At 41.9% G+C, this 19,713-nt stretch overlaps 1 protein-coding gene across 1 annotated transcript in view; it reads right to left on the minus strand.

Moving 5' to 3' along the window:
- The window catches only part of STAT2 (signal transducer and activator of transcription 2), a 162,609-nt gene that overhangs the window by 16,907 nt on the left and 125,989 nt on the right, over window positions 1–19,713 (minus strand). The window contains exons 21-22 of the mRNA XM_033939517.1: window positions 18,204–18,389; window positions 3,637–3,691 (exon numbers count right to left, since the gene is read on the minus strand). Coding sequence (XP_033795408.1) covers window positions 3,637–3,691; window positions 18,204–18,389 — 241 coding nt within the window. The remainder of the gene's footprint in view (window positions 1–3,636; window positions 3,692–18,203; window positions 18,390–19,713) is intronic.

A 19,713-nucleotide genomic window follows, 5' to 3' on the forward strand; every position in this document is an offset into this window, starting at 1 on the left:
CAAATTGCTGTTAGCTGGCTCCGTCCAGGAGAGTGGCCTTTGAAGAGGGAAAAACTTAGCTGAGATCACCAAGATAGGAGATAGCCTCCAAATAGGCTGCCCGAGACCCAAACCATGCAGATAAAATCAGGCCTAGAGAGCCGGACAGTCCATGAGAATTCTGTTGTTGAAGGTTCTGTCTACTTGCCCTGAGCAGAAACACACGACCCTGGGGACTGGGAGGACACCAAACATCTCTTCCTGAATTTGCTAATGCCTGAAGCAGACACTACCATCTCCACTGCACCTTTGTACACCCAACGAGATAGAGCCCGGAGCACCCGCTGTCCCAGAAAGGGTGGATGTGGACCCCCTGCTGGAAGAAAGCCACCTTAACTACAATCACTTCAATGAAAGTGCGGTAGCAGTCGTGAGGCCAAGGGACAGAGTTGGGAACTGGAAATGCAGTTGCAGAACATCTGGGCAGAATGAAATATGGAGGCAAACCTCTGGAAGATCTAAAGACACTGGAAATTCCCCTGAGACAGCTAGCACCGTGTACTCCGTTGTCCATTCGGAAAAAGGGAATTCGCAAGAAGTGGATAACAGACAATAGAACCAGAATATGTCTCCAATTCTCCAAGTCTTTCTGGCACGAGGAAATATAAGAAAACATGCTACAATCATGACGCCAGCCGCGGAAGCCTAAGAGAAAGTATATAAGTAGTATCTGCCTAAGACCACATTCGTGGATAGGAACAGGGTCCAGCACTGCAGAATATCGCAGACCCTGTACTCTGTTGCTGTCAACTTGCCGGAGTCCAGAAAGCTGGAGGCAGGCAAAGGACGACAAGTGTCCAACGAAAGTCAAGTCCACTCCTGACAAAACGGTATAAGACAGCCTGAAATTGAGGAAGCCATGCCTGCCCCAGGCAACATCGGCATTTTCTTTTTTTGTGTGCGAGGCGTAGTCACTGCAAAGGAACCTGAGGATGCCTGGAACTGGAAACAGGGTAACATGATCGTAGCCTTGGGAATGACTCTAGGAGGAAAAACCCAAGTATCCCTGACGACACCTGCAGGAGGAACAAAGAGAATGATGATCCCCTTCCTACGTCCAGCAAAACTGGTTTACAGGGAGCAACATAGGGTGGCATTCACAACACCTGAGTAGAGGTCATCCAGAATCCAGCCCTTGAAAGGACATCCACTGAAGGGGATCCTTGAGGCAGCGTCCTCATCCAAATACAGTCCAAAGAGTTCAATGCTTAGACTCTGCACCAGCAGAAAATGTACTAAGAGCTCAAATGAGATCACCACATCCACACCAACCAGTACCAGTGGAGAACAGGCATGTATTTCCACAGAGGAGGCATTGTGCAGGCCACTCATCTACCTGAGGATGCTAGAAAAAAATATTTGGTAACATAATAGCCTCCTTAGATCCTGAGAGTCCTGAAATTTCACTCCCCATCTCTAGGGAGGGCTGCACACTGGAAACCTGGACCCCGGCGGAATCTACCGCAGGCTGTGCTAACCTGCCAAAAAGCAAGTTTCAAGTGATAAAAGTGCAGACATAGATGTAGCAGATCGGAAAGAGCTTTCCAGGGATCACAATGGTCTGAAACCAGGATCTCTGGACGGGATGGAAAAGTCAAAGGAGAACAGTCCAGGGCTGAAGCCTGGAAGGTGGAAAATCCAAATGGAGCTGTTTCAGAACATCAGCCATAAAGAGACAGACAGAAGCCTGCCAAGTCCAGATGCTCAGGGTGGCCGAGAAGACAAGTCTCGGCAAAGGCATCAGCCGGTTCGAAATTAAATACAGTGGCAGGAGACAAAAGAAAACAGAAAATCTGCATGGCAACAACTGCAATCGAGGTTTGGCATGGCCAGACAAGAGAGCTCCTGAAAAGGAAGCTTCACCACAGAAGCCATAGACCGAAAAAGTCCCAACGAACCTGCCGGCTGCATCAAACAAGCGGGGTCTGAGGATACGCCATTCAGAAGAGGCGAATACAATCCGGTGAAAAGGCCCACTCCACAACCATTGTAGGACTCTGCTGAGATTCATGTGTCACGTCAAAAGAGTCCCCAGACTTGGAACACAGGGTACTGCATCAGATTCTAGAACAGCCGCTGGGCGAGATTTTCTTCAGAAGGCACAGACCAAAGTCGTCTCCCCAGCCCAAGAGGACATGGAGGAGGCAAAGTCCGAAGCTCCTGCCACCTCCCCCGGCGAGCTATGGCAAGAGGTACGCAATCGTTGATCCGGCGCCCATCTGATACAATATCCACAAGGTATCCAGCACCCATTTGGTGCAATCAATGTCCACAGTCAATAGATTAGGGGCTGGGGAGTCCATCCCAATTGATTTTGAGTCAAATCGAAGGGTTTTGAGGCAGAAATCAAAGTTAGAAAAAATATTTTTTTTAAAATCCAAGATGACCGCCATCATGAATTCACACCCCAAAATGGCAAAAATAAACAAAAACTGATAATAAAAAAAATAGGGATTTGGGGTCTGAGGATGTGGAGGACCTGAACCCTACCCACAGAAAATGTGAAAAACAAAGTTTAAATCAATCTACAAGTCACGTCCAAAGTTCCCATAGGAAATAATGGAGGTATTCACAGTCACTGTAGTGCCTTTTTCTGTCATCGGTTTTAAAGCAGCTCAGTGGAGAAAAAGAATATTCTGCCTCAGAAACAGCTCCAAATGCATCATACTTGAAGATCTTCAGACTGCCAGAAACCAACTTCAACCTCTGTTCCCACAGATCCTCTGCCACACGGTTGGGGGCGGGAAGGGCAGCCTGCACCTTGAAAACTGAGTGGGTTTCTGTCCAGACACGCATAGCCTGCGCTAGAAACCTATGACAGACTTCCACGGGAAAGGATCCCAGGCACACAGCAAGCTGGCTCCACAGATCCACCAGAATTTCTCTGTGAAGATGCAGTCTGGCTCTGCAGGACTGTGTCCTTTCTCTAACAGGAGACCATCAAGGAGCAGTCTCAAGGCATTAAAGCCACCAAAAATCTAACTTTAAGCAAAAAAAAAAAAAGAAACAGAAGCAGAGCAACACCAAAAGACTTCTGCTCAGACTGCTTGCAGAAATTGAAACTAAGGTTGTTTGCTGACTCTCAGCTTAGGGGATGGAGCATGTGTTCGGAAAAGATGTGGATTTCTGAATATCTAGCGTATGGAATCCAGAAGGGACGTAACAGAAAGCCAGTTAAGTGTGATATTCAGCACTCATTTGGATTGTGGGACACCACAAAAAGATAGGACTGATTTTTATGCAGTTGCCTTGGCTGCTTAAATGCTAAGTGTCGACTCCGCCCCAGAATGCCCTCAAAATAGTCAATTTTGCTTTGGGCACTAACCAGACATTTTCAGCGGCGCCCTGATCAACTTATTTAACTGGCCAAACTGTACTGGGCAAATGCTCTATATTCCTCCTGTCTATATATGCTCTGTGCTGCTTCCGATGCATGATGCTACTGTGGAAAAGATGGCTTTTGGTTCTCTTCTCCCTAGAGTGCAAACAGGGAACTGCACCACATGAATTAGAGCAACGAGGTTAAATGATACTTGCAGTAGGAAGGTTTGAGCTGGACCATAAAGATGGGAGAAGGTACAACTGCACCAGCCTCACCTGGCAGAGACCACGATCAAATGGCGTCGCAAGTACTTCTTATATTCGTTGATTACTGCCAAAAATCAAATAAAAAAAACAACACACAATACATAGCTGGTTAACCAAGCATTTTCAGTGGTGGGACACCATCCCCAAGGCACAATTTTTCTGATATTTCATTTAAAAAAAAAAAAAAAAGCTAGGAAAAATTCTTAATTTATGATTTATAGTTTTGTATATCTTGTACATAATTTATGTATATAAATATATGTATATAATTTGTATATCTTGTACATAATTTATGCTTTATAGTTTTGTAATCTTGTACATAATTTATGCTTTATAGTTCGTATATCTTGTACATAAATCAGCCTTCTCTCTCACCCTAGGAAAAGGGCAAATACCAAAACAATTATGAATACATTCTTTGCCCAATGGAGCTATCTGCTGACTGAAAAGAGTGCAGGCTTCCTTCCAGTGTGCTGCATTGGGATCTGGTGCTTTTATAGTGTAATATGATTGTACAATTTGTTGCACTTATTTATGGCTTCAAAATGAATAAAGATATAAAAAAAAAAGAGAAAAACTAACTATAGCAATGTTGAGGCCTCACATGGGAAAGTATTTGATGGCTCTCCTTTAGCTCTTTTGAATCCAAAGTGGCTCCAACTTAAAAATTTGTGAATACCACTGAACGATAGTATCCTAAAGCCCCAATGACAGGAAAATGTTTGCTTTTGTAGATAAGGTACAATCACCCTGTTATATATCCCACCAAAGGGGAGACACTACATCCCAAGTGGGCAGACAGGACAGCGGTGAGAGGGAATTTTAGAACCGTGAATAGGAAGAGAACCAGTTGTAGCAGTAAAAGGGGGAAGAAAGGTGCAGATTGAGAGGTACAGATCAAGAGAGGATGAAAGAACAGGCTGCAGAGGAGGAAGAAAGAGTGAAAATATACAGTATAGCCCTCTGCAGAGTGAAAGACTGCAGAATGGTAGAGGAAGACAGAAGTGCAAAAAATGAATGTGTGACGGAAAAAGAAGGTTCTATCAGGAGAGGGGCTTGTGAAAACAGTGTGAAGAGAGGAGTTTAGAGATAAAGATAAAAATATTAGGCGGTGAAGAGGGAGAAAAATCAAGTCGTAGACAGGGAGGGGGAGAGAAGAAAAGACAACAAGAGAACGTGGGGGGGAATATGACACAAAATGGACTTAAGAGAAAGGGTAAGGAAGTAGAACTGGTTTGAGAAACCGAGGCGGGAACAGTAAAGCAAAAACAGGCAGGCGTTACAAAATTTAATGAGAAAATAAATGCCAGTCTTCTGCACGTGTTGATGGATCTTAGGATGCTGCAGTGAAATGGTTATGGGCACTCTTAAGGATGATACCTGGTGGCTAGATTTAGAGCTATGATGCTGGGTTCCAGAGGACCTCATGACTGTTTCGGCTATGCAAATATTGTGCTGTAGAATATATCTTGGCCATCACATGACCAGAGAATCTCTATCACATTCTGCTGAATATGGAAAAATTAGGTAAATTCTTACCTCAGTAATCATCTTTCTAGTAAACAGATACCTTATTCCTGAACCTTCAAGTAGTCAATCTATTCCCGCAAGAATTCTTGTAGACAGTTTCATTAGCATTCTTTTGCCCCACTCCCAACTCTCTGGGCTGTGCTCAAAGTCCTCAGTTTGTACCAAAGCAGATGGTCAGCTCTAGAGAGGAAACAACAGAGGTGGGTACAGGGACTTTCTCTGAGAAACACTGTCTTATTCCTGTACTTTCGGGATGTATCAAAGCAGTCCCCAGAATCTAAGGCAGGGCAGATGAACCTGCTGACAGCATGAATGATCCGAATGTGGAATCCACCCTGTAAAAACTTTGTGAACATATGGAGAGAGGACCATGTGGCCGCTGTACAGATTTCTTCTGGAACCACCACTGAAGATTCTGCCTATAAGGAAACCACACTTCTAGTAGAGTACACTTTTACAGATATAGGTGGTTGCTCTCTATTTTTTATACAGGCTGAAGAAATGGCCATAAGGATCCATCCTGAAATGGTCTGTTTCAAGGCTGGTCGGCCTTTACGGGCATAACATAAAATAGCATTTATATACCACAAAACCTTGCAGATCTATGTGGTTTAGCAAGTGAAAAAGAAACTGAACATCTACAGTGAAGTACAAAAAATTAGTCTTTCAGAAACTTCCCATATAAGTAGGTTTCCAACAATTTCCTGAAATGTAAATAGGATGAAAAATTAGAAAACAACCAGCAAAGGTCAGCATCCCAGATGGCAGCTTGAAATGATAAACACAGTTACTTACTGTAACAGGTGTTATCCAGGGATAGCAGGAGGATATTCTCACATGTGGGTGATATCATCCATGGAGCTCAATAGAGTAGTAAAAGTATATTGCCACTAAGATTTTAGAAACTTCATGACTGCCTGCACCGCACATGCACGAGTGCCTTTGCGCCCAACACCAACTCCCAGTACCTCAGTTCCGTAAGCAAGCTAAGAAGCCAACCAGGGGAGGTAGGAGGGATATGAGAATATCTGCCTGCTGTCCCCAGATACCTGTTACAGTAAGTAACTGTGTTAGGACAAGCAGGCAGCATATTCTCACATGTGGGACTCTCTAGCTTACAGCAATGGGATGGAGGGAGAGTTGGCCATTAAGAAAATTAATTCTGTAATACTGCTTAGCCGAAATTATCATCTCGTCTGGAATACATTATGATCCCAGACAACTGGAGGAGGCTTGAGCAGAGGTTTGGATGAGTGGCCAGAGATCTATTGTTGACAGAAACATGAAAAGCACTGATAGCACTGAGGTGAACTCTGACCAAGGTGGTTTTTAGCCCAATATTGAATAAATGGAGAAGATAATCCAACACTGAAGGGAGAGAAGAGGAGGAAGCATCATGATGATGAAGGGCACACCACAAATTGAAGCATGTCCACTTCTGTTGATAGCATTTCTGGAAGCAGTTATAATGGCTTGTACTGAGTCAGAAAGATTAAAATCTGCTGAAGTCAGACTGAGAGGAACCAAGCTGTCAGGTGCAGAGATTACAGATTGGGATGTAACAGAGATCCTTGACTCTGAGTGAGCAGAGATGGAAAGATTTGTAAAGGAATTGGATCCTTGGCACTCATCTGAAATAGAAGGGAGAATCAAGGTTGTCTGGGCCACTGAGGAGCTATCAGGATCATGGTGGCTGATTCGCTCTTGAGCTTGACTAAGTCTTGAGAATGAGAGGGATTTGCGAAATGCATAAAGGAATTTCTTTGTCCAATCTATAAGAAAAGCATCTGCTTTAAAATGATGAGGAAAGTACTGTCTGGACCAGAATTAAGGTAATTTGTGATTGTGGGGAGACACAAACAGGTCTATTTGAGGAGTCCCCCATAGCAAGAAGATGTGACGCAAGACTCCATTCGTGTGGTTGTAGAAATCTGCTAAGTTTGTTGGCTAGAGCAGTGTTTTTCAACTGCTGTTCCGCGGCACACTAGTGTGCCGCGAGATGTTGCCTGGTGTGCCGCAGGGCCGCCGGGCCCGGAGCTGACAGGGGGCCCGAGGCAGGGGCGCCAGTAGCTCGCCAAGGCAAAGTGAGTCGATCACCCAGGACTCACTTTGTCTTGGCGATCTAATCTATCGAGACGATAAGTCTTCTTCTCCCCGACGTCAGTTCTGCAGTCGGAGAGGAAGTTCGGGCCAGCCAATCGCTGCCTGGCTGGGCGGAACTTCCTCTCCGATTGTAGAATTGACGTCAGGGAGAGCATGCGTCGGCGTCGGCTTTGGGGCCTGTTATCCATTGGTGGGTCCTGTTCCCCGATGGCAGTGGCAGTGGCTTGGGGAACGGCAGGGAGAAAGAAAGAAAGGGGGCAGGCAGGGAAACAGAAGGAAAGAAGAGTAACAGAAAGAAAGAAAGGTCAGGGAGAGAGGAAGAAAAAGTTGGGGGAGGGAATGAGGTGTGGAGGAGAGAAAGCATACAGGCTGATAGAAGGGAAGAAAGATTGGATGCACAGTCAGAAGAAGAAAGTGCAACCAGAAATCACCAGACAAGGTAGGAAAAATGATTTTATTTGAAATTTAGCAAAGTGGAGGCAGTATTACCACAGTTTTCAAAGGAATTTGCCCAAATAACTTAATAGTTAACTGGGTAAATTCCCAGAGATGAAAACTTCCCTTCACTTACTATGCACAGTTCTGAATTTATATCTGCTGTCTATATTTTACAATATGGTCACCTTTTACTAAACCGCAATAGTGGTTTTTAGCGCAGGGAGCCTATGAGCGTCAAGAGCAGCGCTGGGCATTCAGCGCAGCTCCCTGCGCTAAAAACTGCTATTGTGGTTTAATAAAAAGGATGGAGGGTATATTTGTCTATTTTTGTATGCTATAAAAACCAAATACAGAGAATGACTGAGAGCTGTTGACGAAGAGCTACGTGTGTGTCTTTCTTCGATTCCAGCCAGAATATCAGCTTTGTGTTCAGCCAAACAGGCCCAGGTTTCGCACTGAATAAAGTATTTTATAATTTTTATTTCGTAATAAAGTAATTATAAAATACTTTCTTTGTGTTTATTTGATTCCTATTCAAGAGAATTACTTTATATATAGTCAATATAGGCAGAGAGTTAAATTTTTTAACATTTTCTAATGGTGGTGTGCCTCGTGATTTTTTTCATGAAGCAAGTGTGCCTTTGCCCAAAAAAGGTTGAAAAACACTGGGCTAGAGTATTCAGTTTACCTTGCACATATATGGTTTTGAGAAATATGTTTCAAGCAATCGCCCAGTTCCATATGAATTCTGCCTCTTGACAGAGAGGGAGAGAACCTGGTCCTCCTTGTTTGTTAATATAGTACATCACTATTTGATTGTCTGTTCGAACAAGGAGTACTTGGTTGGAAAGACTCTTGAAAGGTTTTTAGAGCATTGTGAATTGCCCTTAGCTTTAATAGGTTAATGTAGAATGTCTTCTCTTGAGCAGACTACCTGCCTTGTGTCCTGAGGCTAGGTGAGCCCCCCCAAGTATACATGGCCTGTCCATAGTGAATACTTTCTGATGTGGAAGGATGTGAAACAGCAGACCTCTGGAAAGACTGGACGGATCCACAGAAAGAAAGAGTGCTACAGGCGGCACGAAAAATGGGTCACCTACTGTGGAATAATATCAAAGTGGAACTATTTGCAGATATTTCTTCAGCAACATTGAAACGTCGACGAGACTGTCATGAAGTTACTAAATGCTTACAACAAAATAATATCCGGTATAAATGGCATTATCCATTTGGAATTTCTTTCATGTTGGGAAATAAATACCATAAAGTAAATTCAGCCTTAGATGCTCAACAGCTATTTATACAGGTCAAATTGTGGATTAATGAGAAAGAAAAACCAACAATTGGAACAAATCTAACTTCAATCAACAGGGCTGCCAAATCGGAGATGGCACAGAATTGAACAAAAACAGTGGCTACAGAGACAAGTAGAATAACTGAATTAGTATAAATAAAGAGAAGAACTGATAATAGCAATGATACATATATATTTTTTAAATAGAAGTAAAGGAGAGTTGTAATGGGGTTGACAATTAATAAAGCTGTGGAAAGTCTGGGATAGGGTTAACCCTTTCTGACCCTGACATCTGGAGGTGGACCTGACCTTCGTTTGTTTTTTTTTATTGGAAGCTGGATCTGTTTCTAGTAGTAGGGGCCGGGCAGGTTTTTGGTAGGGTTGGGATGAGGGTTTTGGGGGTTGAATGGGTGGGAAGTTGTGTGCAGAGAGATATTTATGAGTTATGAATGGTGGAAAGATATTGGTAGGTTTGATGAGCAATTGGGGAAAATAAATGTATCTAAGGTAATTTTATGTTTATAAATGGTTGAACGAGTTTTTATGTCCCTGAATGTTCGGGGATTAAACTCTCAGCGTTAACAACAACTTTACTTTCAGGAGGCAGGTAGAGTTAAGATGACAATTGGTTTTATACAAGAAACGCATTTATTACCTGCCCATGAAAATTTTTTTCATCATGCTAATTATAAAGAAATTTACTTTGCCTCTAACAAATTGAAATCTAAAACTAATGGAGTTGCTATTGTATTTGCTAACTATATATCTGTAGATGTTAAAGAGATGGTTCATGATAAAGAAGGTCAATTCCTGCTTTATGGGAGGTTAATTATATACTTTGTTAAATCTTTATGCTCCTAATGTGAATCAAGGTGCTCTTTATAATAAAATAGGGGATATGTTGACACGATATGCAGAAGGGAAAATCATAGTAGGAGGTGATTTCAATCTTACCCTAAATGTTAAGCTAGACAACTCTAGTACAGGTGTTAATTATGGTAAAGCTGAACAATGTCAATTACATCTATTTATGGAGTCATGGGATCTTATTGATTTGTGGAGACATCAACACCCGACAGATATCAATTATACTTTTTACTCTGATGTTTATTCTTCATATTCTAGAAATCGATCTCTGGCTGGTGGGGAAAGATCTACTGTTAAATCTTTTTCCATAGAAGCTAGGATATGGTCTGACCATGCTCCAACTTGTTTTAATCTAATAATACAATCTGCTCAACTGGGTAGAAAATATTGGAGATTAGATGATAGTCTCCTGTTGGACCCTGATGCAACAATTGGGTAAGGATCTAGGAGAATACCTACAATTTAACGATAAAGGAGATATTTCTCCAGAAACCCTTTGGGAATGTTTAAAAGTAGTTATGCGGGACAAAATTATTGGTTTGGGAGCACATGTTCAGAGAACATGTATGAATAAGGTCAGAGATTTACGAGATCAGATCTGTATATTAGAATGGAATTGTAAGGGTGGGAATTTACCCCCCTGAGAAAGAAATAAAATTGCAACAACTTAAAATGGATCTCCAGGCGTTAGACCTGGAGATTATTAGTATTAGACTCCAATGGTTATGTCAGGAATACTTTGAAACAAAGAACAGATCAGGTAGAATATGGGCTCATAAGTTGAAGAAAAGACATCTTCGTAATGTTATCACTCGTATACAGGGCCCAACTGGAAACTGTACTACTTTAGGCCATATTCAGCAAGTTTTTACTGACTATTATCATCAACTATATCAACCTGAACATACAATGGAATAAGTGGACATTCATGCTTACCTGGATCCTCTACACTTACCTAGTCTTATTTTTGGGGAAAACATGGAATTATCCCTCCCTATTACAGTGAAAGAATTAACATGCCGGTGGGAAAATCACCAGGTTTAGATGGTTTTACTGCTAAATTCTATAAGACATTTCGAACGAACTTGATCCCCCTCTGCTACACTTTTATAACACTTTGGTGGATAGACAGGAGTTGCCCTATTCATGGCATTTAGCGGGAATAACTTTAATATTAAAACCAGGTAAAGATCCGATATCTTGTTCTTCTTATAGACCAATTTCTCTACTAGATGTGGATTATAAATTGTTCACTAAGATCCTAGCTAAACGTTTACAAATATATATGCCACATCTGATAGTAGATGATCAATCTGGATTTATAAAGGGATGCCAGACTTTTGATGCCAAGTTAATGGTGGAAAGGACTCGGCCTTTATTTTGGGTATCGATGCCGTGAAGGCATTTGACAGGGTTTATTGGCCCTATCTATTCCAAGTATTAGAAAAGTTGGGGATATTTGGAAACTTTTTACATTGGTTACAATTATTATATAGGGCTCCTTTAGCTTCAATCAATATTAATGGAGGATATACTGAAAGCTTTACTTTGGGAAGGGAGACCCGTCAAGATTATGCTCTGTCACCTGTGCTATGGAGCCTCTTGCACAACGGGTGCGGCAGACCTCAAATATTTTAGGTATAAGTTGTGGTGGGTTAGAGACAAAAATTTTATTGTTTGCTGATATTCTCTTCACGGTACAAGATCCTTCTCCCTCACTGAGGGCTATAGTGGAAGCTCTCACGATTTTTGGTCAGATATCAGGATTTCAGATAAATATGTCTAAATCAGAAATCTTGGATCTTACCCTCTCAGATCTAGATTGTGGATGGATTTCTAATAACTATTCTTTTAAATGGGCACAACAATCATTAAGATACTTAGGGATCAACTTAACAAAACAAGTAGAATTGCTATATACTGCTAACTACTCCCTCTCCTTAAAGCGATTAGGCAAGATATGGAGAGATGGAAACATCTAAATATTTCCTGGTTAGGTAGAGTACAAACAATAAAGATGGTGGTACTCCCGAGGTTGCTTTATCTTTTCTCAGCTCTACCGATTCCTTTACCCAAACCATTTTTTAAAAATAAAATTAGAGCGGAAGATATTTGCTTTTATTTGGCAACATAAGACTCCAAGAGTATCTTGAACAATGATGTATCAACCTAGATGACTAGGAGGAATGGCAGTACCACAATTTCGATATTATTATCAAGCAGCCCAATTACGATACTTAGGGAATTGGAAATGGGATAAAGGAAAATCATGAGTGCGTATGGAACAGGAGATATTGGGCACGCCTCAATTGTGGGCAATATCCTGGTTTCAATTTTCACAACTCTCCATAATAGCTAAAAAGTACAATTTTGTATTACGACATACTCTTGAGTTATGGATCCAGGTACGCAGGCGATGTTGTGGGGGACAGCTATTATATATAAATATATATATATATATATATATATATATATATATGCCTAATTTTGCTCCGTTAAGGGCCATCAATTACAACTTTCTTGGGAGCCTTTTTGGGCCTCTTTGACCGGGTATGCTCATAGCCATGTATTGAATATTTGACTGTGTAATTATTTTCTTGTACTGTCTGTGACATTTGCTCTCTGGCTGCTCCATGCCCTTTTTTTGGGTGGGGGGAGGGGGTGTTTTTTACGGTTTTGAAAATTTGGTCTATGCTGTATTATTGTTCTTGTGGTTTTCGCTTGCGCTTTTGACCAATAAACAGTTTTGCACATATATGCCTAATTTTATGCCAGAAGTTGATGTGGCCTTTCACCGTTGGGGTAGGAAAGGTTTTAACTTTTTCCTATCATGTGTCCCGGATGACGGGACATTCCAAAAATGTTGTTGCCATCGTATGTCCCATACTAATAAAGAGCCAGGAACACAAAATATTTGAATTTACAGACTTATGACTTATTTACATTATGTTTACAATAGCTGTAAATGATAACGGTGAATAATACAAAACTTTGCTAAAATAATTAAGGGTTGGAACCAGCGTAACATAAAATGTATTACGATAGGAAAAGGTTAAAATATTAGACCAATTGATTGATGATAAGGGAAAATAGTTCCCTTTGAAATATTGAAAGAAGAATACAGCCTTGAACCAAATGATCTATTTTATTATAGACAAATTGAAAGTTTCATTAGAAAAGTGGTCCTTAGAGAACTAACTATTTCTTAACAATCGAATTTAGCAAAGGCTATGATAAGAGAGCGGAAGGGGAAGTATCACTAGATTATATAATGCACAATTGGAGCATCTTCATCCCCCTCTGAAATATAGATGTCAGTGGGAGATTATTGGTAAATCTTTTACTGATAAAGAATGGTTTAAAATATTGCAATCCCTTTTATATGGTACTATAGCTAGCAATATGATAGAGAATGGATATAAAATGATTTTCTGTTGGTATTATACTCCGGTATGTTTGTATGATATGTATGGAAAAGGATCAGATAAATGTTGGAGAAGATGTGCAGTAGCGGGCACTTTTGAACATATATAGTGGCACTGCGTCAAAGCACAGAGTTTATTGGGATAAAGTAATATCCTAAGACTATGGAATGTTGCTTGCTGAATAGGGGACCATCTTCTCTTTCTTTGAAACATCAAAAGTGGATACATTTGATAATGACAGCAAGCCGAATTGTTTTAGCATCTGCCTGGAAACAATTAGATTTACCAGGACCCTGAGTATTATTGGCAAAAGTTCAATATATACAACAAATGTCAAAATTGACTGCTCTTCGGAGAAATCGGATACATAATTATAATACTATCTGGAGTGCGTAAGAAATTTGGATTAATTCCCAACAAGATAGTCCTATCGATCTCCGATCCTTTTATATATTTTAGAAATCTCCTTCACACATCCTCCCACTCGAGTGGGTGGGATGGGAAGGTTGGGTTATGGTATTCATTATAAGTACTTTGATATTTTTGTATTTATTAAGAAATAAGTTATATAATGAATTAATGCATTGTTTTATGTATGGATATAAAATTAGATGTTTAATTGCAATAAATTATAATAATTTTTTTTTAAAAAGAGTTTTTTTGCCATGGCTTTGGCCACCCAAAGAGGTCTCTCCGGGACCTCCCAATGGTCTGTTAGCATTTTTGCAATGACTTGATGAATAAAAATGAGGGAAACATGTGGTCTGCACTTTTTGTGCTGCTCCTAAGCAAGTACTGCGTGACTGAGTTCTGCGGAGTCTCTATCTTCAATTCCTGGAGAGATTCTGTGATTAAATCCTCAGCACTTTGAGGTAAACAGCCTGCACATAGTCGGGTCCTCTCCGAGATCAAAGGCCTCCACCAGATCTGGATCCGGTCCCCCTAGACATGAAGCAGCTTCTCCTGCTACCGAGAACCCAGACAGGGATAGTAAAGGCATCCCAGTCCTCCTCAGACTGAGCATCCCCGTCTTGTGCATGGCACTGTTGATGGGGAATTGCGCTCTTGGGGGAGAAAACCCCCAGTGCCAGCATGACCATGATCCCAGAGGGTTCCATGCAGCCCTTGTTAGTCATGTAAGCTTCAGACATCATATTGATGAACTCGGGGGAACCTCTACCCAGGACATCCAGATGACCCTGCAGATGCTCACCAGCTCCTTTCTGGGGTTTTGTGACAGCGGAACGGCTGTGCTTTGCCAGGAATGCACTTTCACTATTCCCAGGCTCAAACCTGGATTTTTTTGTCTGGTCCTCTGTAATGTTCCCGACGCGAAGAGCAACCTCCAACTTGCTGTTGTACCAGCATTGGCTTTTTCTTTGTCGTCACTTCCTAGGTGAGGGTCCAGGAAATTATGTCAGAGGAAGAGCCGACGCTGGCATGACAGCAGGTTGAGGGTTGCTGTTCATGCCAGGAACGTTACAGAGGTATGGGGAAAGGGAAGTGCTGAGCAAGCGCGGCGGTGGGGGTGGGGTGGGACGGGGAAGGAGCGGGGGATGGAGGAGGACAGGTGCCTGCACCCTCACCAAGACTGTGCCTGGGGCAGACCGCCCCCCCCCCCCCCCACACTACACCACTGGGTTCTAAGACAGTGGCTCCTGCTCCCCCCACCCCATGCGCCATGCAGCACGTGGGACATGGACGGTCCTCCGATAGCCATCCAACGCAAATATGGGCTGAATCCAAGGAACATAGACCTGAGGAGTTCATCATGTCTGCTTTTGATAAAAATTGAGGCGTTTGAGGCAGATAAAGGCTTTTATTTTTAAATCGGGAAATCCAAGATAGCCACCATAGTGGCAACTTTAGAACCAAAAACAGCCTTTGGGAGCTACACTGAGGTCCAAAAACTAGTGATTTGGGGATTTTAGAAGTGAGGGACCCTGACTAACCACAGAACCCAAAAACTCCCCCCCCCCCACACACACACAATTTTGTTTGAAAAGGCTGTCAGCCTGTTACTCATTGTGCAATGCCGTGTGCTGGGAGCTGCTTATGGTAAAGCAGCAGACAGCTTACAAAGATAACTTCTGCCACAAACAAGCCTAGAATTCAGATTGCTTGTGTCTTCAGACTGTCTCTCGGGCTCAATGACTGACTAGAGACCTCAACCCCCACCGAAACTCCACACACGCAGGGAGGAAAAACTGCCATGGAGCCATTCAGCCTGTGCTCAAGTCCACTGCAGACAGAACTTGGGGCAAGTCTTGCTCCCAAGGGACTGATCCATGAGCTCCAGGACTGTTAGTACAGGCAGTTCAAGTGGATGCACTACAAGGCAGTCTGCTCCTTGGATGCAGAACCCCAACCTTATAATCTGTGCCCTCCTGTAGCCAGAGATTTCCCCACATTGGGATCCTCTGTAGCACTGAAAAGCCTTGCAAATGGTAAGCAAAAAACAAATTTAATAGAAAAATAAACATGAGCAGAAAAGACAGACTCCTACCATCTCACCTGTAGAGAGAAAACTGAGGAATTGTAGGACAGCCCAGAGACATGGGAGGCGGAGGAAAAGAATGCTAATGAGGCTCTTTACAAGAATTCTTGCAGGAATAGACTGACTATCCACAGGTTCAGGAATAATGTGTCTGTTGCACTAGAAAGACACATTCCAGCTTGGGGCTCATCTTCATTTCTATAACTCAACACTTGCCACCTTAGTCCATCCACATAGCCTCAAAACTGTATAAGAGGCTTAATACGTAAATAATACAATCCATCACAATTCTAAAATTACTGTCATTGCAAGTTCCTATGATTCCAAAATCTACTTTTTTCACAATATTTTTTGTGTCTTGTACTGTATATAAGAAACTCATAACTTTTTAAAGTTAGCATTTCCAACTTGTAAGGGTTTCAAATTTAAAAGAATCTTTCCATGCTTTCAAACCAGGCAGCTAAGTTTTGGAATACTTTGCCTGCATACGAAAACTGACAATTAAATTCATAAACTCATCCTAGAAAAATGCTACACACCTCATTGCTGAATATCACTATGGTAACCTTGGAAGTATTCCCCTTGGGAAGCTATGCACCGACATCAGCGCCTAGTCTTCAAAGCACTTTTGGAACTCTTTTTCTGGAATAGTCATCAGAGCTGTTGTCATATTACCCTTGATGACCTGAATGAACATAAGAACATAAGCAGTGCCTCTGCTGGGTCAGACCAGAGATTCACTAACACGGTGGCCCATCAGGTCCAGGACCTGTATAGTAATCCTCTATCTATACCCTTCTATCTCCTTTTCCTTCAGGAAGTTATCTAATCCCTTCTTGAAACCCAATACCGTACTCTGTCCTATCACACCCTCTGGAAGCGCTTTCCAGGTGTCCACCACCCTTTGGGTGAAGAAGAACCTCCTAGCATTGGTTCTGAATCTGTCACCTCAATTTTTCCGAATGCCCTCTCGTTCTGTTTTCTTCTTTGCATTAGCCCCATAAACTTGGACTAACGTGTCCCTGATTTCACTTCCACTCTTGCCAAGTTTAACAAGAAATTTAATGTTTGTTCGTTGCTCTAATTCAAGCTCCGACATTTTTGCAATGGCACACAAAAACAAGCAAAAATAATGAATGCCTCTCAGCAATACTATGCCACATTTCAACACGAACACAACTGTGAGACACCGATATACCAAGGTTATGAAATCTTACCATGTTGTTTGTACAGAGCTGCCAAAGTAAGCAAACGGTGGCAAGTTCATGAACTTAATTGTCAGACCTCGTATGCAGCCTTCACAAGCTCATTAAGACTATCTTATTTAAGAACCATGTACTCTCTAATTAACAAAAATTCTATTGTACGTATATCCTAGACTTTATTGCAGGTTTTCTTGCACTATGTAGATTGCCTCAAACTAAGACACAGTGTAGGCGGAAATAAGCGACAGCTAATGAAATATAATAGAAATAACAAAGAAACTGTTAGGCACCTACATATCAGAACATACCATATCTTGTACAAGATCCTTTATCCAAAATTGTAAAAAACCAAAAAGCTCCAAAAAAAAAACACGAAGGTTTCTTTTTTTTTTTTTTTCAAAATAATATTGCATTACTAATTTGTACAGAAAAACCTTGGGGCTCCTTTTACTAAGGTGCACTAGTGTTTTTAGCGCACGCACAAGATTAGCGCTCACTATAGCAAGCGCTAGCTGAAAAATTACCGCCTGCTTAAAAGGAGGCGGTAGTGGCTAGCGCGCGCTATTCTGTGCGTTAAGGCCCTAAAAGTAAGGAGCCCTTACTTTTAGTATCAAAAGTGAAACCTGGCCCCCAAGTCACTTTAAAAACTTCACTTTACACTGATAGTAGCTCATTTTTCTTTCATCTTAGCTCACACTGGTGTACCTCTGAGGTGCTGCCGGTGGCCACAGTGATTCATATTCATTGCCTGCTGCGGTCCCGCATGCTTCTCTTTGTCATATCCAACCAGGAAGGAAAAAGGAAGTGATGTCAGTAGGCAGGAGATGGCAGAGAGAAGCCTGCAGGGCTGCAGCAGATGACGAATATGAATCGCTATGGCCACAGGCCATCATTCCAAAAACCAAAAATTCTAAAATCGGAAATGCCTCTAGTCCCAAGTATTTCAGATAAAAAAATCTTGTTCTGTACCTCCACAAAAATCTGCAACACCTCCCACCTTCAATACAACACCACCACCACCACACAACCGGGACATGAATCCTCAGACCAGCATCATGCTCACACATGGCTGTGCCATGCTTCCATCCATCTCGCACCATTCCCCTCAATAGCTCACACCATTCCTTCTACCATCTCTCACTTGCCCTGGTCAAACATGTTTCACTTGCCCAGTGCATGTTTCACCCACCTCTCTTCCACCAGAACATGCTGCTCACCTTCACTCTTGTGCTCATAGTACTTCCCAAAGGCTACATCCTTCATTATATCAGGATACAGATACTTGAGTGGGTTTTCAGGGATGTTTTCATCGGCTATCAGCTTGAAGTTGCGGATGATCTCTGTCAGCGGGATCGAACTCAGTTGCGTTTTGGTGTAGGGCTCCACTGAGCGGATCTTACACTCTGGATTAGAAGAGGAAGGCTTGTTTAAAATATCCCCATTAGTGAAGGGCCGCTTTCAAAAGGAATCTCTCTTCACTAATGGGATATTTCACAGTTTTATGTGACGAGTGGATTGGATTCAAGCAATGTTTTCATCAGATAAGTGCACTTTTAACATTCTTTATGATGTATTTTTCATTATGGGACACCATATTGGCATTTTTGATATGATGTCCAAATCCGAGTTTGGATGTTTTGTGGAAGATGCACAAAAATCCAGTAGCGAATATGACCATTTTCGAAATAGAAAACATCTATCTTGGTTTTTGTTTTTAAATAGATGTGTTTGTGCTCAGTGTGTATCTTTTTGAACCATTTTCAGAACCTCCCCATGTATATCCAAAAGAAAAAAATGCACAAAACAAGCCAGTGGTATGTAGGAGGGGGGGGGGGGCAACATTTTTAGTAGACTGGCCACACAGATGTCCCTACAAAGCAGTGGAGCACTTTTGGGGGCACTGTAGTGAACTTCACATAAAAAGGCTCAGATACACTATATAAGTGGGTTATGAAGACATGTGTATGGTAAGCCCTCCAAAACCCACTGGACCCAACTGTATACCTCCCCAATAGTCCTTATGCCTGCAGGTGTCACCTACATGATGGTATAGTAGGGTCTGGATGGAATTTGGAAGGCTCACAAGTTCCACATAAGTGTAGCAGTTAGAATGGGATATAGGCCTGAGTCTCCATCACTATACCGCTCACGAGGCTACTCCAAGAACCTGCTTTCTACTCTGCTAGGACTGGCCATAACATCTGAAGCTCATACAGGCAGGTATGTACTATTTCATTCACATCTTTGGGGGGTGGGAGGGAGTCAGTAACCACTGGAAAGATAAAGACATGACCCTCCCCTTACACACTCCTCCAGTGGTCATCAAGTCAGTTTGTGTACCTTTTTGACACTTATTCATTGTTAAAACAGGTCTAGTCTCAAATATCCAAACTGTGCCCTGGACATTTTCTAAAATGTCTGATTATTGCAGATCATCCAAATCATAAACCCACCCTAATCCCGCTTCCAACGCGCCTCCTTCAGATTTAGATACACTGAAGACCACCACCACCTTAAAACCCAGTCTAGAAAATGGGTTTTAAAAATAGAGAATTGGAAGGGTTTGGTGAAAAAAACTTCTATCTGCCCCTTTTCTACCACATTTTGGATGTTGTTCCTTTTTGAAAATGAGCCCCTATAAGTGTTATGATTAAAATGAGTTACAGACTTTTGATATTAATTGGTCTGTGCTGGTCTCTCAACTATTATGAGCACATAGTAACAATT

Source organism: Geotrypetes seraphini, chromosome 3, assembly GCF_902459505.1.
Source record: "Geotrypetes seraphini chromosome 3, aGeoSer1.1, whole genome shotgun sequence".
Lineage (NCBI taxonomy): Eukaryota > Metazoa > Chordata > Amphibia > Gymnophiona > Dermophiidae > Geotrypetes > Geotrypetes seraphini.